Source organism: Halichondria panicea, chromosome 11 (genome assembly GCF_963675165.1).
Source record: "Halichondria panicea chromosome 11, odHalPani1.1, whole genome shotgun sequence".
Lineage (NCBI taxonomy): Eukaryota > Metazoa > Porifera > Demospongiae > Suberitida > Halichondriidae > Halichondria > Halichondria panicea.
Genome location: NC_087387.1, coordinates 895,139 through 915,941, shown reverse-complemented (window position 1 = coordinate 915,941; position 20,803 = coordinate 895,139). Strand labels below are relative to the sequence as shown.

General features: G+C 42.1%; 6 protein-coding genes across 6 annotated transcripts; 4 read left to right on the top strand and 2 right to left on the bottom strand.

Moving 5' to 3' along the window:
* Nucleotides 1-101: 101 nt before the first annotated feature.
* Nucleotides 102-4,887, bottom strand: LOC135343538 (sorting nexin-4-like). The gene is made up of 10 exons (XM_064540500.1): nt 4,643-4,887; nt 4,124-4,295; nt 3,930-4,016; nt 3,496-3,668; nt 3,295-3,367; nt 3,061-3,188; nt 1,102-1,294; nt 686-846; nt 321-435; nt 102-254 (listed from the first exon to the last, which is right to left on the bottom strand). The coding sequence occupies exons 1-10, from the start codon at nt 4,882-4,884 to the stop codon at nt 204-206; spliced, it is 1,395 nt and encodes a 464-aa protein (XP_064396570.1). The 5' UTR covers nt 4,885-4,887; the 3' UTR covers nt 102-203.
* Nucleotides 1,455-2,714, top strand: LOC135343542 (uncharacterized). The gene has a single exon (XM_064540503.1). It carries the CDS (start codon nt 1,498-1,500, stop codon nt 2,569-2,571), a length of 1,074 nt encoding a protein of 357 aa, XP_064396573.1. The 5' UTR covers nt 1,455-1,497; the 3' UTR covers nt 2,572-2,714.
* Nucleotides 4,873-12,751, top strand: LOC135343543 (proteasome subunit alpha type-2-like). Its single transcript, XM_064540504.1, has 8 exons — nt 4,873-5,028; nt 5,156-5,306; nt 5,378-5,436; nt 5,808-5,930; nt 8,464-8,545; nt 8,762-8,835; nt 9,634-9,691; nt 12,538-12,751. Exons 1-8 carry the CDS (start codon nt 4,991-4,993, stop codon nt 12,652-12,654), a joined length of 702 nt encoding a protein of 233 aa, XP_064396574.1. The 5' UTR covers nt 4,873-4,990; the 3' UTR covers nt 12,655-12,751.
* A 179-nt stretch (nt 12,752-12,930) lies between these two features.
* LOC135343536 (uncharacterized) lies at nt 12,931-15,264 on the top strand. The gene is made up of 3 exons (XM_064540498.1): nt 12,931-13,097; nt 13,286-13,913; nt 14,160-15,264. Exons 1-3 carry the CDS (start codon nt 13,041-13,043, stop codon nt 15,131-15,133), a joined length of 1,659 nt encoding a protein of 552 aa, XP_064396568.1. The 5' UTR covers nt 12,931-13,040; the 3' UTR covers nt 15,134-15,264.
* Nucleotides 15,265-15,266: 2 nt separating this feature from the next.
* Nucleotides 15,267-18,323, bottom strand: LOC135343539 (SEC14-like protein 4). Its single transcript, XM_064540501.1, has 10 exons — nt 18,065-18,323; nt 17,604-17,757; nt 17,120-17,214; nt 16,779-16,877; nt 16,663-16,723; nt 16,410-16,493; nt 16,224-16,324; nt 15,931-16,140; nt 15,789-15,861; nt 15,267-15,489 (listed from the first exon to the last, which is right to left on the bottom strand). The coding sequence occupies exons 1-10, from the start codon at nt 18,233-18,235 to the stop codon at nt 15,401-15,403; spliced, it is 1,137 nt and encodes a 378-aa protein (XP_064396571.1). The 5' UTR covers nt 18,236-18,323; the 3' UTR covers nt 15,267-15,400.
* Nucleotides 18,324-18,475: 152 nt separating this feature from the next.
* Nucleotides 18,476-20,352, top strand: LOC135343528 (ETS translocation variant 4-like). The gene is made up of 3 exons (XM_064540489.1): nt 18,476-18,634; nt 18,834-19,521; nt 19,666-20,352. Exons 1-3 carry the CDS (start codon nt 18,614-18,616, stop codon nt 20,262-20,264), a joined length of 1,308 nt encoding a protein of 435 aa, XP_064396559.1. The 5' UTR covers nt 18,476-18,613; the 3' UTR covers nt 20,265-20,352.
* Nucleotides 20,353-20,803: the final 451 nt, after the last annotated feature.

Here is a 20,803-nt window from a genome sequence, read left to right as displayed (position 1 = left end):
CTTGCCCTATTGGCAACCCTTTACCAGATAAAAATCCTTGTTTTTGGATCTAATGATGCAGGTTCGATTCCTGGCCTGGGACTGATTGTTTTCACAACTCGTTTGGGTCATTGATGCTTTATTGCACACAAACACACACATCACACACACACACACACACACTATATATAATTATACTGTCTCTAAAATAGAGTTATATTTGTCTATGACATCATCTCAAATCCTTGCTTGAATCTTTCCCATGTAGTAATTCCCTGCAGAGCGAGACAATAATCGATCACACAGACACGTACATGTACACCCTAGCAAACATCACTAACCTTCCTGTGGATGTGTGCCTGTAGCTGCACATAGTTGATGAGGATGCTCTTGAAATCCGAGTCCTTTTGAGAGTGGAACCGCTCCAGCTCAGACAGAGCTTTGGCTGTGAACAACCTGTGGAGGAAGAAATAACACGTAAATGCACATTGCCTTGCAGTATGATGCAAACTACAACACTGTGGTAACTATACTACAGGCCTAATTATTATAGTGCAATTCAACACTGCACTGCAATCTTTGCATGCTTCTATAATCAACAAATATACACACGCGTCATAGCATACCGACCTATAACTACAATTTATTACTGATATTATAGCCTAAGGCACACACTAATAAACGTGGTACTTTGCTAATAACTCACTCCAGGTCTTTCTGAGCTTGCTTGGCACTGTCCTCTGCCTCCTGTAGGTCTCTCGTGGCAGCAGACATGCGACCAAAGTAAGAGGTGTCCCCTCCCTTCAGTTTAGTGGTGAGGACTTTGAAGGAGAAGCGACTGCCACCACTGCCACCAGTCTCAGGGTTCTATACATACACAGAGAGACTATTAAATACATTTGCAGTATACAGCGTAATTACACAGTACTGAAAATAAACGTACGTATATGTGTACATTTACAGTGGAGCTATATGTACTGTAAGCTACATTATAATCATGCACTTGGTAGCTGACAAATACAAAAAAATTCAGTGTACTAGTTAGTACTGTACATGTCTTAGTTCTGTACATGTAACAGTGCAGATTTCTATAGAGTGTATTTCTCTTCCAATTTTCCTCACCTCTTTAGCAAGAGCTTCCTTAGCCTCTGCCTTAGAGGAGAGCACCTCCTCACATTTCTCCACATGTCTCTGCAGAGCCTCTTGTCGTCGTACCACGACCCGAAGGCTCTCACAATACGCAACATACTCCTTGAGGGGTAGGTAATATCGAGTTTCTTCTTCATCCATGTACATGTCCACTGACTCGGAGTAGCTGCAAATGTGCAAATTAATTTGACATTTTTAGTGGATAAAGTGACAATTACAAAGCTTCACAGATACATAGTTAGTAATCTATAAGAACAAAAAAAGGTTTCTTAGAATCTAGGAAGCATGTCTTAACATTCAGCTGTTCAAATCAGCTGCTCTATAGAAAGCAAGGTTAGGTACCTAATAACAGAGCTTCGATTTCAAGAAATGGGTTCAGTACTGTCGAAGATGGAAGAGAAGGAGATGACCTCATACTTACAAGGCATACAGCCTGCATCACTGGCCAGCATCGTCTGGGATACTATCAACAGTGTGGGGGTGGATGATGAATCAGAAAAGTTTGGAATCAGTTTCGAGGGGGAGAAAAAATCGCCAAAAGTTATGTTCTGGGACAACGGAGAAGTTACAGAGATGCCAAGAAAAGTGTTTCTAGAGATACTAGAAATGATGTCTGGCCGTGTTCTCGAGGCATACGAAACTGAATATAATATAGAAGAGTCTCCAGAGCTGAAGTCGGGAGTGGATAAGTTGAAGCTGGCTAAAACGCGTCTACAGAAGGAGATCGAATCGCTACGAGGACATGAGGGGGCCAAAGACTACAGAAAACGGTTGGACAGTATCCAGCGTGTTGAGGACGAATCAAAGGCAAAAGAAATGGTACAAGAAGTGAGACAAAGGCGAGGCAGTATGACCTGGAGTATAAGTGAAGACAATTTGTTGGACGAAAGAGAGCGAAGGTTGTCCAACAAAGGTCTCGAGGGTGTAGTGGACCGTCTGCCAGATCTACGGAGGAAATACGAAGATTCTATTAAGAGGAATCCCTTTGAAAAAGTTAGAAAAAAGATCATAGCACTGGGTTTATTTGGTAGCAAGATAAATCCAGACAACAGAATGGAAGACGAAGAGATGCTTATATCATCACCCCCTGAGGTTTACACAAGACGTAAACCTCTCACGATGCTAGCTAGCCATCATGAGAGCCATAGCTCCCAATCACCATTGCCTGAGGCTCAAGAGAAGTCTATAAGCCCTGAGGCCTATACTCACACGATAGTAGATGTCTCTAGTCTTCATGAGAGCTATAGCACCCAATCATTGTTGCCTAACGCTGAACAAGAGGAGACTATAAGCACTGGTAAGACTACTACACTCTGGAGAGGTCACACGATACTAGATGTCTCTAGTCGCCAGAACTCCCTGCGTGTTGCTGAAGATAATGAGCTTGCAAGCAGCCCTAGTGAGATTTCACTGAGGAGAGACTCGGTTGAGGCAATTCTCTAGCTATGTACGTACAAGTACCACAAACTTATGGATGCAACATGAACATGTAGAACTGTATAATTATCAAGGTTGCGTTAACACTGTACATTAATTGAGTTATGCGGTCAAATATTCACAACTACAAAATTATAGCATCGATATGTTTATAGCATCCAATGTCAAGTATCAATCCAATTTCAAACTGTACTGTAAGCACTAGCCACTAGGCAGGCATGGAGGAGTATTAGCACTATAGCCACTAGGCAGGCATGGAGGAGTATTAGCACTATAGCCACTAGGCAGGCATGGAGGAGTATTTTCTCTTTCAGCACTAGAGGATTATATTTCACTTTCTGTAATGCTACCTCAGGTATAGCCTCGGTCCCGGGATGATTTTTGATTTTCTGAAAGCTTAGAAAGAGACCTTTGAAATGGTGTGTTTAAATCCAAAATTTGTGGGGTCATAATTTATTGGCCTTGGACCATGCATTACTATTGCTACCCACCCACCTGTCCATACAGCCTCCTGCTATCTGCAGCGATGTTCCCAGACAGTCCTCAATTTCACTCCACTCACTGAAAACACGGCCATAGTTAGAATGCACCTTGTACACTGATGTCATCGTGGTATTGATTCGCTGCAATGAGAGGGGGGGGTTTGTCAGATCACAAACACACATGTATCAACTAATACATTATCTTTTTGTTAAAACATCAGTGGCTAGGGGGGAGGGTCATTAGTACCTGTCGAATATCCAAGAGTGCCTTGAAGGTCGTCTCAAGTTCATCAGAATATTGTTTCACATCTTCAAAACGACTGTAAAATAATCAAAAATATGAGCTATCTATAGTCATATATACATGTAAGAAAGAAATGCAATGAGAGCATGAACAACATCATTTTGCATAATAATTGCTACATACGTAATATAATAATTTTTATACCTGTCGGCCTTTTGCTTTGAGAGTGAGAATGAGAGAGACTGGAGTAGGGACTCTGCTTTGTTGGAGTAGCCACTCTTTTGAACTGCCTCTCTCCAGCCGATGTTGTGCATAAACTGATGAAACCACACGTTGAGGGAGAGCTGAGGATGACGTGACAATCGGACCAGGAACAGCTGTACAAGTTACGATTGATTGACACACATGCACACAGTTAGAAGAATGACTTCATGGAAATGGTGAAGAACGAACGTACGGCTGTGAAATATCAAAGGCACACGTTTTCATTGGCTAACTAGACCTAGCAACTTTGCATAATTTGTATTCTCAAGCAATCTATAGTGACTGGGATTTTGATTCCGCACACTCAAGTGTGATTTAAGTGTATTTACACACATTACACACACACAGTACACACACAGTAATGAGTGTCTCACTTCAAGTGCTTGCTGTCTCTTCATAAGAAAGTCTGTGTCTTCACCAGTGAATGTTATCTTGCTCAGAAGACCTGAGGATCCTTTGATCTGTGTGAGAGTCAGCATAAGTACTAAGTATCTAGAATTCTTTTATAACAATAAAGTTCTACTACCCCCCCCCCACAAATGTTTGTTACTTGAATGGATGGACTCACGGCTTTCTCCGGGAGAGGGGGTACCACACAGTGGGGGTAGATTGTGCACAGGAATATCCTCAGGGCTTCGAACTCACTGTACCTCCGCCACACCTCCTGTCTCTTACGCTTCTGTCTGTCATCAGAAGGGGGCGGGGCTGGCTCTCCAAGTGCTGAGTCAGCATTCGTGAGGCTACAAGGGGATACAAGGTTATTTTCAACCATGCCCCCCACAGTGCCAATCACATGATTTCTACAAGACTACTACAAGGCCCCCCACAGTGCCAATCAATCCTGATTTCTACAAGACTATTACAAGGCCCCCCACAGTGCCAATCAATCCTGATGTCTACAAGACTATTACAAGGCCCCCCACAGTGCCAATCAATCCTGATGTCTACAAGACTATTACAAGGCCCCCCACAGTGCCAATCAATCCTGATTTCTACAAGACTATTACAAGGCCCCCCACAGTGTTAATCAATCCCATTACATAGCAGACAGCTTCCATACTATAGAAAGGTCAGAGCACACGCTCACATTGATACAATCCGGTAGGCATAGTACTCCTCCCTAGTGAAACCTCCAGCTGCCTTCTTCTCGTAGCCTTTGATGGAGATGTTCTGGAACTTGAGCTCAGTTATCTCACGCAGATACTCTGGGCTCTCTTCAGCTACGTCTGTGGACTCTTCTGTGGAGGCCATTGCTATAAATATATAAGCTTTACTGTACTGAGCTTGAGCTTGAGAGAAGCTTGCTGGAAAAGATGGGCGTGTCCGCATGGATGGACACGCCCACTATCAAAATTTATACATGTGGCAGTGGTATTGGATATTGTACTAAGATCTACAGGACTTCTTTTGATTACTGCATCATCCCAGAGCCATCATGAGTGAGAGGTACTCCTTCAGTTTGACTACCTTCAGGTGAGGAATAATTAATAGGGTGGAGAGAGAGACAGTACAGTACAGGACAGGTGGCACATACAATCACATAATCGTTTTAATTAATATTAATACGCGAGGTACAATTCATTGACATTTTTTCCTCCAGTCCATCGGGTAAACTGGTGCAGATTGAGTACGCCCTTCAAGCAGTGGCAGCTGGTGCTCCCTCGGTCGGTATTAAGGCCAAAAATGGAGTGGTCATTGCCGTGGAGAAGAAGCAGAAGAGTGTTCTCTATGACGAGAGTACGATAAGAAAGGTGTGCCTCGTTAGACGACCCCTCACTCCACACACACGCTCACACACACACCCACGCTCACACCCACACAGATTGAGGTGATCAGTGATCATATTGGAATGGTGTACAGTGGTATGGGACCAGACTTTAGGTAAGGAGCATTAAAACTATAATATAATTATAATCGTAATAATTATTTGTTGGAGTTGGTAATGGTCATCATTTTCATACCCTCAATATAACAGGTATGTGGTATGTTAAATGTTTGCGGTTTTTGCTGATTAAGCATGTGCCACGAATATTTATACCCACAAAATTTAATACCGCGTGCATGCTTCAAAAGGACTGCTATTCCACGAAAATATCAAATCTGCAAAAATCTCTCTTAACAGTCTTTCCGCGAAGTTATATACCAAATATACTCGCTATACGATATCAAAATATGTGAAATATTGCTCAACACCTGCTAACACACTGCCAATCCTATGTAAACCCTACTGGTTTTACTAATACCCCACTCAGGTTGCTGGTCCAGAGGGCTAGACGCATAGCTCAACAATACAAGCTGGTGTATAAGGAGTCCATTCCCGTCTCACAGCTCGTGCACAAGGTCGCCACCGTCATGCAAGAGTACACACAGTCAGGGTGAGTCGACATGGCAACGGTGACCTATTTAAAGGCTGGATTTGAGTGCCCGTAACTTGATTTAATTTACGATTGCATTTAAAAGATGCATTTTATAGCTATGTGCTATCATATTTTATGGCTCTTTGATAGCTCGATCTATCCAATGGTGTGTTTAACATTTGCTTTCGGACCCAAATCTTCTGTTTTTAGAATGTTTTCTGACAACAGGCCTGTAAGTATAGTCAGATCGTCCAATTTCACTTTTTATAAAGATTCGATTTGTAGCTCTTTGATAGCTCTGTCCAGTGTGATCAATAAGGCCAAAATCTTCTGAAAACAGGTCTGTTATGATAGCTATACCGTATAGCGAGTAATTTTCGGGGGACAAAATATTCGTGGTTCAGCAATATTGAGACATTTCGTGGTTAAAGCTTGCACTGCAGGTCGCTTCATTCATGGGTAAAATATTTGTGGTCAGACCTTCAACCATTAAAACCACGAATATTTTACCCCGCGAAAATTACCCTCTATAATTATGATAATTATGTCTGTATAAATAATATAGTTGGGATTTTCCAATTTCACTTGCATTTTGATATTAGTAGCTCTATCCAATATCGTATTACTAGAATATTTTGTGGGTGAAAAACCTTTGCGAATGAGCCAAATCAGCAGAAAATGTGACCCTTTGCAATCTAACTATTGCATTCTGGCAAGGATCGGGTGTATCTACTAGTAATAATTTAGGTTTTGCTGGTTTTATTGTTGTGAATTGATCAACCATCGCAAAATTCGCAAATGTTTGATGCTCGCAAAACATTCTAGTAATACGGTACATCACATCGTAAATCTTGCCTGATCACTATGCCCTGTAAAAGGTTTGTGGTGGATGTTAATGAATGTACACATGCATTCAGCCACATTATCAGTGGGAGAGAGCAAATTGGTAGCTATAATGCCTCATTATTCATCTGTGTCTTGGTTCCTGTGTGTATGTCTTTATCAGCGCCTGTCTTCCTCCTATTCTGAATTTTTGTGGGTATTTAACACTTGACTTGCAATATCAGATTGCTTTTTATCACAGCCTGGTTGAAATAGGAGCCATGCTATAACATGTGCAAGTCCATGGTTACTTCCTGTGCATCCACAAGCCATGCGTAACAGTGGGTAGTTTTGTTCACACTCTGGTTATTTATGATGTGATGATATTATAGTGGCCAAATATTCCTCTTCTAATTAATTTGTTTGTACAGCTTGTCTATAGTCCATCCAATAATGATAATCTTTACACAATGCCTGTATGTATGTGCAACCCTTAATTTTCACCTCACTTGAAATTTCAGAGAAAAACGAAAGTCAACAGTAGGACTTGATTGACCACACCACTATTTCTACACACTTAAGGTCATTTATAAGCATTTTTGCTGTTATTTCAAGTGGTGACCAGGTTATAACGTTGTATAATAATAGATAATAATAGATAACCTCTTGTTTGTTCACAACAAGTGATGGCATAATCCATTTTGACACACACACCTGTCTGAGATAACTGCTCACCACATTAGGAATCACTGTCTCTGAGATTCCTCTGATTGTGTAGATGACATGTGTACTTGTTAATGTCCATAGCCAGTGCTTCTGCTTCCCGAACTAACGTGATTCATCCCTTTATGGTTGTGTACTTGTCTGCACACCTGTGGAGTACTTGACATGACTGTACAAGCTCTAGCAGGTAGCTACATTAGGAGCGGAGAAACCGTTGTGTTTTAGTTGTGTAGAATCGGACAGGCAAGGTTGCCGTCATTTGCAGTCTAGTTCTTATTAGGCCATTTTGTTCAAACTGAATGGATTATGTGTTTTGAAGGGTCTGACATTTGTATAATTTCTTACTGTAGTTTCACAGTGACCTAATTTAAGGAACTGTTATAATATTATGTTGATCTGTGAGCGTAATTACAGCCCTGTTTGAATTTCAGGGGGATCTTCAAGCTTCTTTTGTTTAGTATTATAAACTTTCACAATAGCTGTGGTTTATCAGTATGCCATAGCCTGAGGCCAGCAGGACGTAGATTAGTGCTGTGTGTTGCATGCTGGGTTTGAATGGGACGTTTGATTACCACCATCAGCTGATTGTGTCTACCCACATAACCAAAAGTGACTGATGCCACTGAGGGCAGCTCTTAGGCACTGTCTTCATGTATGTACCCCCTATATCGTATTACTAGAATATTTTGCAGGTGAAAAACCTTTGCGAATGAGCCAAATCAGCAGAAAATTTGACCCTTTGCGATCTAACTATTGCGTTCTGGCAAAGATCGTGTGTATTTACTAGTAATAATTTAGGTTTTGCGATTTTATTGTTGCGAATTGATTAACACTTGATGCTCGCAAAACATTCTAGTAATACAGTACATAAAATAATAGCTCTTTAACTAATTTAACCTGTTCCCCCCCCCCCCCCCCACACACACACACTCACACACACACTCACTCACACACACACACACACACACTCACACACACACTCACTCACACACACACACACACACAGAGGAGTGCGTCCGTTTGGTGTGTCGCTGCTGATCGTGGGTTATGATGAGGAGACCCCCTACCTCTACCAGTGTGACCCTTCGGTGAGTATGACCACACCCCCATCCTCCTTCAACTTAAAAACTCAATGGAATAGCAGTTTTTCTCTCTCCATATTTCAGCTGTGTTCAATTTCAAATCGTATTCTGTAGCTCTCGGGATGACCTATCTTATTAGTAAATTTGTCTGTAATAACAAAAAATTACAAAATTCATTAGTTTACAAACTTTGCATAATTTCATTATCCCCCTCCCTCCTAGGGTGCGTACTTTGCGTGGAAAGCTACAGCAATGGGCAAGAACTATATCAATGGCAAAACGTTCCTTGAGAAGAGGTGAGGACACGCACACACGCTCACGCACACACGCACACACACACACACACACACGCGCACACACACACACACACACACACACGCACGCACGCACGCACGCACGCACACACACACACACACGCGCACGCACACACACACACACACGCACGCACACACACACACACACACACACACACACACACACACACGCTCACACACACACACACACACGCACGCACATGCACACACGAGGTGACCATTGCTACAGCTGCTTATCTCTACTGTAGTCATAGAGACTAAGAGTTATCTCCTAGAACAGTTTATCACCCACGAGGGCACCTGTAGAATTGTAAAGGTAAACTGGGGCTCTCCATTAACCTATCTTTATCTGCCACAGTCATTAGACTATCTATACTTCCTCCATTGTCAGACTCACTGTCAAAACAGAACTAATAATCGCTTTTGGGCTCCCCTGAAGATAGCCATATATATCTTGAGGTGATACATTTTCACAGGTAGATTTGTCTGCGATTTCACTGTTTAGCTCTGCTAAATTCTGCTCAAGTTGTGAAATTAATGTTATTGAAAGGTGTTTCTGATTACTTGCGAGTGGTTTTAATGAGTATTTTCCAATTATCTGCGAGTACAAATTTTTGCGATTTTACTCTCATTTGAAATACCAGAAATAAAAATAATTATATCACCGGTGTCCCTTTTATAATTTCTGGATACGCCACTGATCAGAACTGGTAATTTTCATACGTATGTGCACTTTTCATTTTCGTTTATACGTGCTGTGTGTTATGTGTGCCTGTGTAGGTACGGAGACGACCTGGGGCTTGAAGATGCCGTACACACAGCTGTTCTTACACTGAAGGTATAATTATTTAAACTTACTGTGCTGCTATCAAATTATTCGTACTTGTGAGTGGAGTGTTTGCAGCCCTGTGTGTATAGTAATAAGTAAGTGAAAATTTTAAATTAATGCGAAAGGTAGGAAGTGAAACAGTACTAACTTCCCATACTTAGTGCTGAGTAGCAGTGGTTTTTCTTTGAAACGAGCATTCCATAAGTTTTAGGAAAAGTCTCCACTTCTAAGAATGAGATCCTTACAAGTTTCTGAGATTTACTTTCGTTGTGGCCCAGGACTATCAACCAGCATGGTTGCTTCATATTTCACATTCTTGCGATACTTGGATCAGGTTTCTTCGTTTCCTTCCCATGTGTTCCCCACTGTTTACTTGAGGGCTGGGGTGCCTTTAGTTTCATGTATCCCTCGGGTCAGCTGTGTGAGGTAGTTACGCTAGCTGTCCCTATCGTCTCTCACTGCCTGACAGTGTCTGAGGATCAAATTATCCATATCAGGTCATATCACGTAATGTTGGCTGTTTCCTATCAGCTAGTGTACGGTAGCGTTGCCCTAGTTTGCCTACACACGAATATTTCATTAATGGAGTTATGCTTAGATATTTATCCGCACACACGTTAGCTCTGTGCATGCTCCGTCATGTGTAGCATCGGTGCTTTTTAGTGGCACTTGGAGTATTCGGGTGTGGTGTGAATGTCCTTGAGCCAATCATTTTTTGTACGTGTTATGCTGCATACGTGTACAATGCTGCTGTTTTGTGTTTTTAGATTATCGATCACTTTAATTATTGTCTGTCTCCGTGTGACGATATTGTCTTTGTAACTCTAGCTCTGAATTAATTGCTTCGTGAAAGTTTTTTGTATGTACTATATGTGAGTACATAATTTATGTGAATGTTAATTATGTGTGCTGTTTAAATTTCATGGTCACTTTTAAATCTCGTTAGTGGTGTAAACATTGCTCAATTATATGGCTTTGGTTATCCCCATGGAACACTGTACTGAAGACGCACTGCCGTTAGTTACTCACTGCCAATAATTATAGCCTTAGGCACACAAAATGCACTGCACGGTCAATGATCATTTTGTCCCATAAATTGTCCCCCAAAATGCATCGTGTACTGTATGTAGAGAACTGACTACCAGTAATGTGAAAAATTGCTAGGATTGATAGGAAAACCATCAAATAGCGTGGAAAAACTACCACCAGCAAACTGAAACATTTTGCGAACAATGTACATGTGAATGACGTTGTAAAGATTGGAGTTATGCTCTCGCCTGCATGATTTCTTGTTTCCACGTTTTTTGGTGTTTCCCCTATCACATTGCAAATGTTTTTCTAGCAATAGCCTTAGGCTACCACTTGACCTCTTATCTTGGATCAGCTGTTGGAGACCAGTTGGTCAACTGTGTAGTAGCCTGGTTAGGAAGAGTGCTAATCATGGCCTGTCAACTGAGGAAGTTTGCGAGACAGTGCCATGATTATCAGCAGCTCCATCAGCCCTCCAGGCTTTTGCCAGGATGTTCAGCTGTTTAATTACATGCACACCTGCACTTAGTTAGTCCAAGCATTGCAAGTTAGCCACTCTGAGGATACTATTCTGAGGATAGATAGTGCCTGTATTTTTTTATTTTATATATACAGGGCCATAGTAGATAGCTTAGGTTTGCAGGGGTGGCAAAATAACAGCTGAAAATGTTTACCAGGACAACTGTTATTCATATCCTCTGAGTATGGCAACTTCCAACTTGTTGTGGCACCAACTTAGAGCAACTAAAACAAGGTAGCTTGAACTAGGAAGGTGCTCCTGCTTCCCCGAGGCGCAGTGGAGCTCGGAATTTTACCAGGTCATAGCTTATTCTCAGCAGTCAGCATGCGCATCAGATAGCCCTGCCCACATCTCATTGGGCATGTGCAGATCTGAGAATGCCAGGGGGGGGCAACTTCCCCCGCTGTCTACGGCCCTGATATATAGCTAGTACTTTGTGCAATAGACAGACAGTGACTTACTAGGTACTCCTTAGTAGCTCTTTGTCCTAGCTGTAGCTTAGGTTTTTCGTAAATTAAATTCTGTTTCCTATTTTGGTCTACTTATATCATAGCCACAACTGTGGGGTCTGGAATGCCTTTCTGTGCTATCTGGCCTCTCCATCACCTTATGAAATGCCCACTAGCCACATCTGTACTCTTGTTGGTATAACTGCTTATCTCGTCCTCCCACTAACTCCCCAGGTATTATTATCCCACTCACCAGAGCTCCACTGTGTTGTGGTCACCAGATATAAGGTCATCCCAACTCCACAAAAATTATCTCACTTTTTTTTGGCACAGACACCATCGATTTGGTGTAGCGTATATCTATCTACACTCTGCGCTGAAGTACGCTTAGCGCTTAGCGTAACTAAAAATGTATGTATGCTATAAATTTGCATTAGCTAAAGCGCCTAGCACCCATTTTGATAGTTACGTACATTTTTACGATCGTTTTCTTAAATTTATGACGTCCTCTTTTAGATATTGTTCGCTTTTATTGTTTCTCTTTGCACTTATGATTTCTTGTCTCTTAATCGCTATACCAACGTGTGTTTATATAGCAACTGCGTCAATAGTAATGTACCTTAAGTTAGTCGAGGCTTTTTATTCTGTGGCATATATCCCTGTGCCCATTTCCTTGTCCTAAGGTGACTAAGTGCTAGTGGTAAAGCTAAAATAATTTTTCCTTGTATTTTTTCCGGTCTGTTGCAGCTGTTTATGTAATTGTATACCCATCAATGTTATAGTGTATCGTAATACTTACTGTGCTGTACTGCTTGCTTCTCTTGTTTGATATTTTGTTGTGTTTTTTTCCCGTTCAGGAGGGTTTTGATGGCCAAATGACTGAAGACAATATAGAGATCGGGGTCTGTGATTTGAATGGCTTCAGGAGATTGGAACCTTCAGATGTCAAGGACTATCTAGCAGCTGTATTGTAACTGTGTAGTATTTAAACTCTTAATATTGTTATGGTACCTGCTGACTGCTTTAATAAACTGTTCTTCTAATGCTTTAATAATGGTTTACCGTTACATATTATAGTCATGAAGTCTCACACTGTAATTTAGAATATCGTTTTCCTTATGTGGTAAAATAGTTAAATGGATTGTGTAAACAACTGGACTGGCTCAGTATACAGTCTACACTACACCCACTAGAACAGTTTTGGCTCTTTTTTGGCTTTCGATAGGCTATTTAAGGAACTAGACTCTGACTTCCAGGTAGTCTCGTGAAATTTGCAACGTAAGGTTTAAGCGGACTCAAAAGCTCATCTGCTCAGCTTCTTCGACGTATTTGCTTCTTTTCCTAAGCCAAGCAAGACACAATGGCCTGTGAAACCACCTCTCCTACTAATTCCTGCAGTCTCCTTGGTAGCAACAAGGTAATTAGGAGTGCATGCCCTATGAAAACATAAAATTGTCCAATGTAGTCAAAGCATATTGTGGGAGTACATGGGATGAGTAGGTGTACAGCCTACTAATATGGATGTCATCATTATCGCTGTGTGGCTGTCTATAATAATCAACTGGTTGTGTTTTGTTAGTAACAGTATTATTGCTCTTTTTGCAGGACTTCACTCATTCTCTGCTAGCCTTTGAGGGCAGTTTCAGCTCCACCCGTCCACTAGACGAGCTACCAAACATCATCCCCTCAACTGGAGAATTACAACTATCTGCAGCCCTTGACACTGCAAGCCCTCCTCCCATCTTTGAAGCTAGCACCCATATAATCCCCACACCCCCTCCCCAGACCTGCATCTTGTCTCCTAGCTCACTCTCGCATTACTCTCCAGCTAGCTCGAATGCCAGTGAATACATAAAATGCTACTCTGTGGAACCAACTCCAATTTCATCTCCTGAAGGATCTAGTTGCCCTGATGACCTCTTTATTCTTTCTACTTGCTCTAACTCTAACCAATCTCTCTCCCTTTGCTCACCAGCTCGTGGTTCGATTACTGAGCACTTGCAAGAAGGTCATGCTATTAATATGCAGCTAGGAGAACTGGAGGAGCAAAATAATGGGGATATAAATATCCAAAATGTGTTTGTGGCTGAAACTGAAGATGCTCAACCATTGCAGAAGCAAGAAGATGCCACCACAATGCATACAAGCAGTGTTGAATTGAAAGAAGCCCGTCCAAGCTCTCCTATTAAGGCCAAGCAGGACACTCTACCGAGGAACATCAAACTACCGCAGAGTAAGTCTATTGTAGTGTTGCGGTAAACATTATTAGGTTTGTGCAAAATCGCGTGGGCGTCTGCTGCTGTGGAATTATAGCTGCGAAACCTGTAAAGTGCTCAATAATTAGCGTGTAGTACTGTAGTCTAGTCTGCAGGCAAAATGTTAGGTATCTGTGTGTGCAGGAAGAACGTATTCAAAAGTGCTACTACTATATTAATCTCTCTATCATGGCATCATCTCTATTGACTTTCTGTTGTTACAGGAAAAGGTGGTATGCAGTTATGGCAATTTCTGTACGCTCTACTCGGCAACTCAGCTTCCAGCAAGTATGGAAAACTGATCGAATGGACTGCAAATCGAAACTCAAGAGAATTTAGACTCCTAGAGCCTGAGGCTATTGCAATTTGGTGGGGAGAACACAAGAGCAAGAAAAACATGAGCTACGATAAACTCAGTCGCTCTCTTCGTTACTACTACGACAAAGGAATTATTCGCAAGATCCCTGGGGAACGGTATGTGTACCAGTTTTGCATTGACCCTGAGGTCATGTACAAGCATATCGGCAACTCTGACTGTCGACCGAAACTAAAGCCAATGCCACTGAATGCTCGCAGAGCTACTACCGACTACCAACTTCGCCACGGTTACAACCCCTCTATGCTACACCACAAAGACTCAATCTTTCTCCCACCTGGTCATCTTATGATACCACCGAATGGGCTCCCAGGCTCGTACTCTCTCAGTGGATCAGAGATGCCATTTCCACCTCCTGAGTATTCATCCCTCTCTACCTACTCACCAAGTTACTACGAGAACGCTGCCTATGCTCCACTAGGCATGGACATGTACGCTACAGCTCCCGTCACACCTCCAGCTGGATTAGAATACACCACGGATGACATCAAACCGCATCTATCGTTACGTTCACACCACTATCTGTATGCACAAGAATCCGACGGATATGCTCCATCACCGATGCATTCTGGAGTTTTTCTACCTAATATGATGGGACCACCTCCCCTCCAGTCCATCACCCCACCACACCCACCTAGCGAGGGGAACAGTCCACAGATGTCCTCGTACCCCCAACACCCTCAGCTATTGGACGAGCTTATCGAACCAGCTGGAAACTGCGAGCAGCTGTCGCATCCACCCATCATTTATTCTCCATGCAGCGACGGGCCGTATGTTAGTGGAACAGAGATGGAGAGTGCTTCTCAGTGGACCTTTAATTAACTGATATAAATAAATTATATTGATCCTCAATTGTGTGATGCCTCAAAGGCGACCTGTTTTAGTTTTGAATTCATTCGCACCCACAATTCACGTTTATACCCAATCATTCTAAAACTGTACTAGCAAATCACTATTATAATTATTAGAGCATTTTTTTGTGTGAAATGGACTATATTATATATAAGCAAACAATAAGATCATCATTCATAAATACTATTTTTACAGTGACATAAAAAAAGTTGTTTCAAATTGTCCAATAATTGTAATCTAGTTTGGCGATGGAGGTACCACTTCGACGGAGTAGTAGAGTTGCTTGGATCTGGTCCAACTGAAGGAGTTGTCAAACACTAGACAATCTGTCCGTGTGTGTGTGTGGGGGGGGGGGGGATTGTGAGCATTGTTTCTCTAGCAGCTTATACTGGTACCATTGCAGCACAGGGGGTACCTAAGGCAGTACAGGGGGTACCATTGCAGCACAGGGGATACCTAAGGCAGTACAGAAAGGCTCAGCAGTATCAATCTAAGGCTCGTTGTGACATAAATTATGCTACAATTTGTGAGTATTTCTGCTCCTTCTGTACAGTCCAGTCAGAGCTGTGTGCAGATGGTACTTAAGGCAACTAGCTAGTAGTAGTAGGTTAGACTTGCTACTTACATGTGCCTGTTTGCTCACATACGTGGGCTCCACTGTCAGGAAAGATGTGACATTCTTTCCGGTCCACAGGGGTCTAACAAATAGGGGAGGGAATAAAAAGCACACTATCACATGATATTCACATGATATTCACATGACATACCACTTCATCTCCATCCAATGTAATCCCGAATCCGATATCATAATTATCTGTCAGAAACTCCCACTTTAGAATGCTCCCTATGGCAGTTACTTCCAACTCGACGACATGCCTACGCCTACTAGCAACGAGCACACTACTCATGTCCTCCTTGTTGTGGATAGTGAGGTTGCTTAAGTAATAGCGCTCAGGGATGTCTCCGCCGGGGCGTATCTATAAGGGTGGGGAGTTCGAAGGGTCGATCATCGTTAGAGAACTGAACGCAACAAATAGTCTTATGTTACTGCACTACTCACATGATCAGTGCACTCAGGATCTGGTTCACAGCGTGTGCCACCAAAGTCCTGGGGCAGCTGTTCTGGAGCAACGTACTTCTGTAGCTCCTCACGCCAGTTGCCTGAGGAACAATATTAGCTAGTATTAATTGCTAGTACTGTTATGAATTTTTACAATGTTAACAACAAAAAATTTTTTTTACTTACTTCCAAGAACTTTAATTTTCTGTCTAGTTCTCTCATTCATCATTGGCTTGACAATATTAAAGAGAAGTGGGAAAATAGAAGGTGCTGTAGATTAAAGCGTTAGGTAAAGATCGTTAACTAAAATAAATGGAAATAGACATAACGCGTTAGGTAAAGATCATCACATTACATTTGGTGTTGGGTAAAGATCCTTAACTAAACAAATAGAAACTATACATAAAGGTTACTATAATCATGCAGGAAACATGCTCACCTCTAACAATGAATGTAGTTTTGACTGTCTCTGGAGAGTTGGCCTCAGTCACCTTTATTACCTACAGAATAAATCCACCAATAATAATTTTAAGCGAACAGCTCTCACTCCCTCACCAGTCTGACTAGCTCCAGGCCTGGCCAATACACTGCCTTGTTGAAGGTGAGACCCTCAAAGTCCAGCACCAGTGTGACAGTGTCAATACGCCGTCCTTTCTGTGTGGGGGGTAGGTGGGGTCATAATGAAGCCCTTTGCATACTTTGAACTTTAGGAACATTAATGGTAAAATGCAAAAAAGTACTTGCAAGTATATAGATCTAACACTTAATTTTGAAAGAAAATTCCGAGCTAGCTGCAAACCACAGTAATCATGATATATTTTTAAGTATGCTATATAGTAGCTACAGATGCTCTGATCTTTCTCCACAGCATCGAAAGCTTGTGTGTGTAAACGTACTCTCTCTGAGAATTCTTTGCACAGCATTGCTCTTCTTTCCAACTGGAACAACTTTGTTTTAATGACATCCTCTCTATGTACAGAGCGATGCCATCCTGCACACAGTGAAACAAGCACTCATACAAATACAACAATTAAATCACACGCTTAATTAGCCAGAAGCACCAGCACGATGCGCCAGTAGGATGTACAGGGTTTCATCTAGTAGGGGAGGGCAGGGGTGAACCTTCCCCCACCCCCAAAATGTTTGTAAAAATAATGACACCAACACATTAGTACTGTCTGTGATGTGCAATATGTAACTAGCTACTGTGATGCACTAGCATGCAATAGGGAGTGTGGTCAAATATTTTGCGGCGTGCTTACGTGCGCCCAAACCTTCCCCCCAAAACTTTTGATCTTTAATCCTAATCCTAGATGAACCATTACTATATGTATTGCTTGCTGTGTCGCAGAAGACACAACACCGAAATTGTCGACTCACCTCGTAAATCCATCCTTCCAATTCTATCGTACCACATGGGATGCCCGTCCCTGTCCTCCCCAAAGAACCCCCCTGGATTGTATTGGAACACTTCTGGAGCATGGTAGTCATCGAGGATAGTGTCCAATCCATACTCCTGTCTTACTGACATGTGCTATGGGATGTAATTAACCTACATTAGCACACACTTACAAATGCTGAGTGGAAAAATGGCATCCATATCAAAAAACCGTGGAATGAATTAGTATTATAAAAGTCCAGCTTAAAGATGTGCTCAAGCTGTTAGCCAGCCTTGGTCATTGATGTGTTGTGGTTAAACGGACGATAAGTGGATGCTTATAAGCCTAGCAGGCTAGCTAATAGGGCCAGGGCAAATCAATGCAACATAGAGGCAAAGTGATTGGCTAGAACATGCATAGACACCCTGAGGCAAAGTGGTTGGCTAGAACATGCACACATACATTTCTGAACATTTCCAATGCTTTATTGGGGTCAAACTTTCTAGCCCTCAGCCATCTCAGATAGAAGTAATCATTCTCCTCTGGTTTGTTAGGTATGTCAGCCACTGCTGCTCTGAACGCAGCTAGAGCAGTTTCCTGTGATGGCGACAAGTCCCCCACATGCCCACTCATTTTCTTAGAAACGGTTGTCTTTATGTATACAGCTACACACTTCACTGGGTCAATGTTCGTAATAAACAAAACCCGCAAAACCACCAACAATAGATCAATCGTCTATGTTTATCATTATCTTTACTGACGCACAATGACGGCACATCCTATATAGCCCACACACTTAGAGTATGTGACGCAGGTCGACATCCGATGCTGCATAATGCATTGCGTGGGCTAATGAATTTCCAGGAACTGTATGCATCCCACCCTTAAAATGCACATGTATAAAAACATCCCACAAGCTCTAGGAATTATAGATTTCTGGAGAACCAAGTTTGTTGAAAACTCTTACATTCACAAGAAAAATTACTCTTACTGTTGCAGACCTGTTTACCCATGGAACAAGACAGACTCCAGGTATTTGTCTTTCTTGTAACCTTTCTGTAGCAGAAAGCATACCTAAAGTATACCTATAATGTATACCTAGAGTACCTATAAGGTATACCTAGAAGCTATGCATGCATGCATGCATAGCTGACCTGTACAATAAGTTTAAAATACAGTCAAATATGCATGCAGCAATTTAATTATTATCTCTATTTCCCTCCACCTGTAGGACACAATGCTTTCCAGGTCAATTGAGATGGTTGATGGAGCCGGCTGCAGCCCCCCTACTAATGCAGACAACTGGTGGGATCATCCGTACACTGCACAGACTACCAGCCAGCAATTTGTTGCCGTATCTTCCTCATACAATTTTACAGAGTCCGTGATTCAAAACCCAACCACAACCTACTCCTCCTTATCTTACCAATGGCCTGAGGGGAGATATACTCCATACTCTGTAGCAAGCAGCGTTGCCATTAGCAGTCAATCCTATCCACCACCCCAGCAAGCTTTGAGCTACTCAGCTGGTCGTACACTGAGTGCTCCCTCACAAGGGTTCGCCATGGCAATAAGCCCGCAAGGATTCTCCACTAGCCCTCCTCCGTACCCTTACAGCAACTTCTTGAATAGTGCACCTACACGTGTTCAAAGCAGCTTCTACCAATCGAATGACCGTGCATTAATGGACGAGAGTCCTGTTTCTTCACCCGAATCACTCGATTTCTTTCAAACAGATAGTAAGAACAGAGTAGCTGTCCCTATGGTTGATCAGCTCTGCCTACCTCCACCCACGAAAATGGCTGAGATACCTAAGTTCTCGATCACCAATGGTTTCACTACAGTACCGTATCCCGCTGCCAGTCAGAGCATGCAAGTGGATTCCGGAACGACCAGAAAACAAGTCCGAATGCCTCAACGTAAGTATATTATTCCAATTGCAATATAGAATGTCATTATAATTATGCTCCGTATGTTTAAGTGTCTAGATTCCTCGATCCTTTAACACATCATTACTGTGCATTGGAATTGATTTTAACAACATTTCTATTTCTTTTTTGCAGGAAAGGGAGGTATTCAACTCTGGCAATTTTTGTACGCCCTTCTCTCCGACAAGAGCCGCTCAAAGCTCATTGAATGGACGTCAAACGGAGGATCTAAAGAATTCAGAATGCTGGAGCCTGAGTCGATTGCCGTTTGGTGGGGAACAATCAAGAGCAAGCCAACCATGACATACGACAAATTCAGTCGCTCCCTTCGCTATTATTACCACAAAGGCATTCTCAAGAAGATCCAGGGGGAGAGGTACATGTATCAGTTCCTTGTCGACCCGGAGGACATGTACAGACACATTGGCGCCTCAGACAAGAGGCCTGAGCTCAAGACCATGCCCAAGGAAGCTAAAATGGTGATGGGAATCTTTCAGAAGCAAAGCGTTGAAACGACGGTAAGCAGGGCGCCCATAGTAACCAAACCCCCTGAGGGACTGCGAGAGTCATCAAATCTGAAAACCGAATTCAAATCATCACTCAAACTGGAAAGCATTGGATTGGACTGTAACAATTCAAACAATACACTTATAACGAACACTAATGATGATATTAGACTCCCATTTTCTCTGTCACCACAACTACCCATACTAATACCAGCTGTTGCATGGTGAAACCATTTGTGCACTATAATATGTTTAACCATAATTTTTCTTGTTTCTTACATTTTTGTGTTTAAACAGATAACCTTATCATAATGAATTGACCATAATTAAGGTTTCAGCTGTCCATTCATGCTGAGATCATTGCTTACCTGCGTTTTTCTTAAAACCAAAGTTTGCATAGTTAAGATACACTTGGGCAGGTAAGAGGTTAAGTTTTTGTCTGGTGGTGCGTGTGACACGATTGGAATGCACTTAAGTCAAATAAGAGTGCATGGGACAAATGAATGATGGGATACTATAGACCAAGACTGGATACTATTAGACCAAGACTGGTGACACACATTTTAATTAATATGAGCCGCCAAATAAGAGTGGGGCAAATGAACAAGGGATGCTATAGACCAAGACTGGATACTATTAGACCAAGACTGGATACTATTAGACCAAGACTGGTGACACACATTTTAATTAATATGAGCCGCCAAATAAGAGTGGGGCAAATGAACAAGGGATGCTATAGACCAGTAGTATGGTGACACACATTTTAA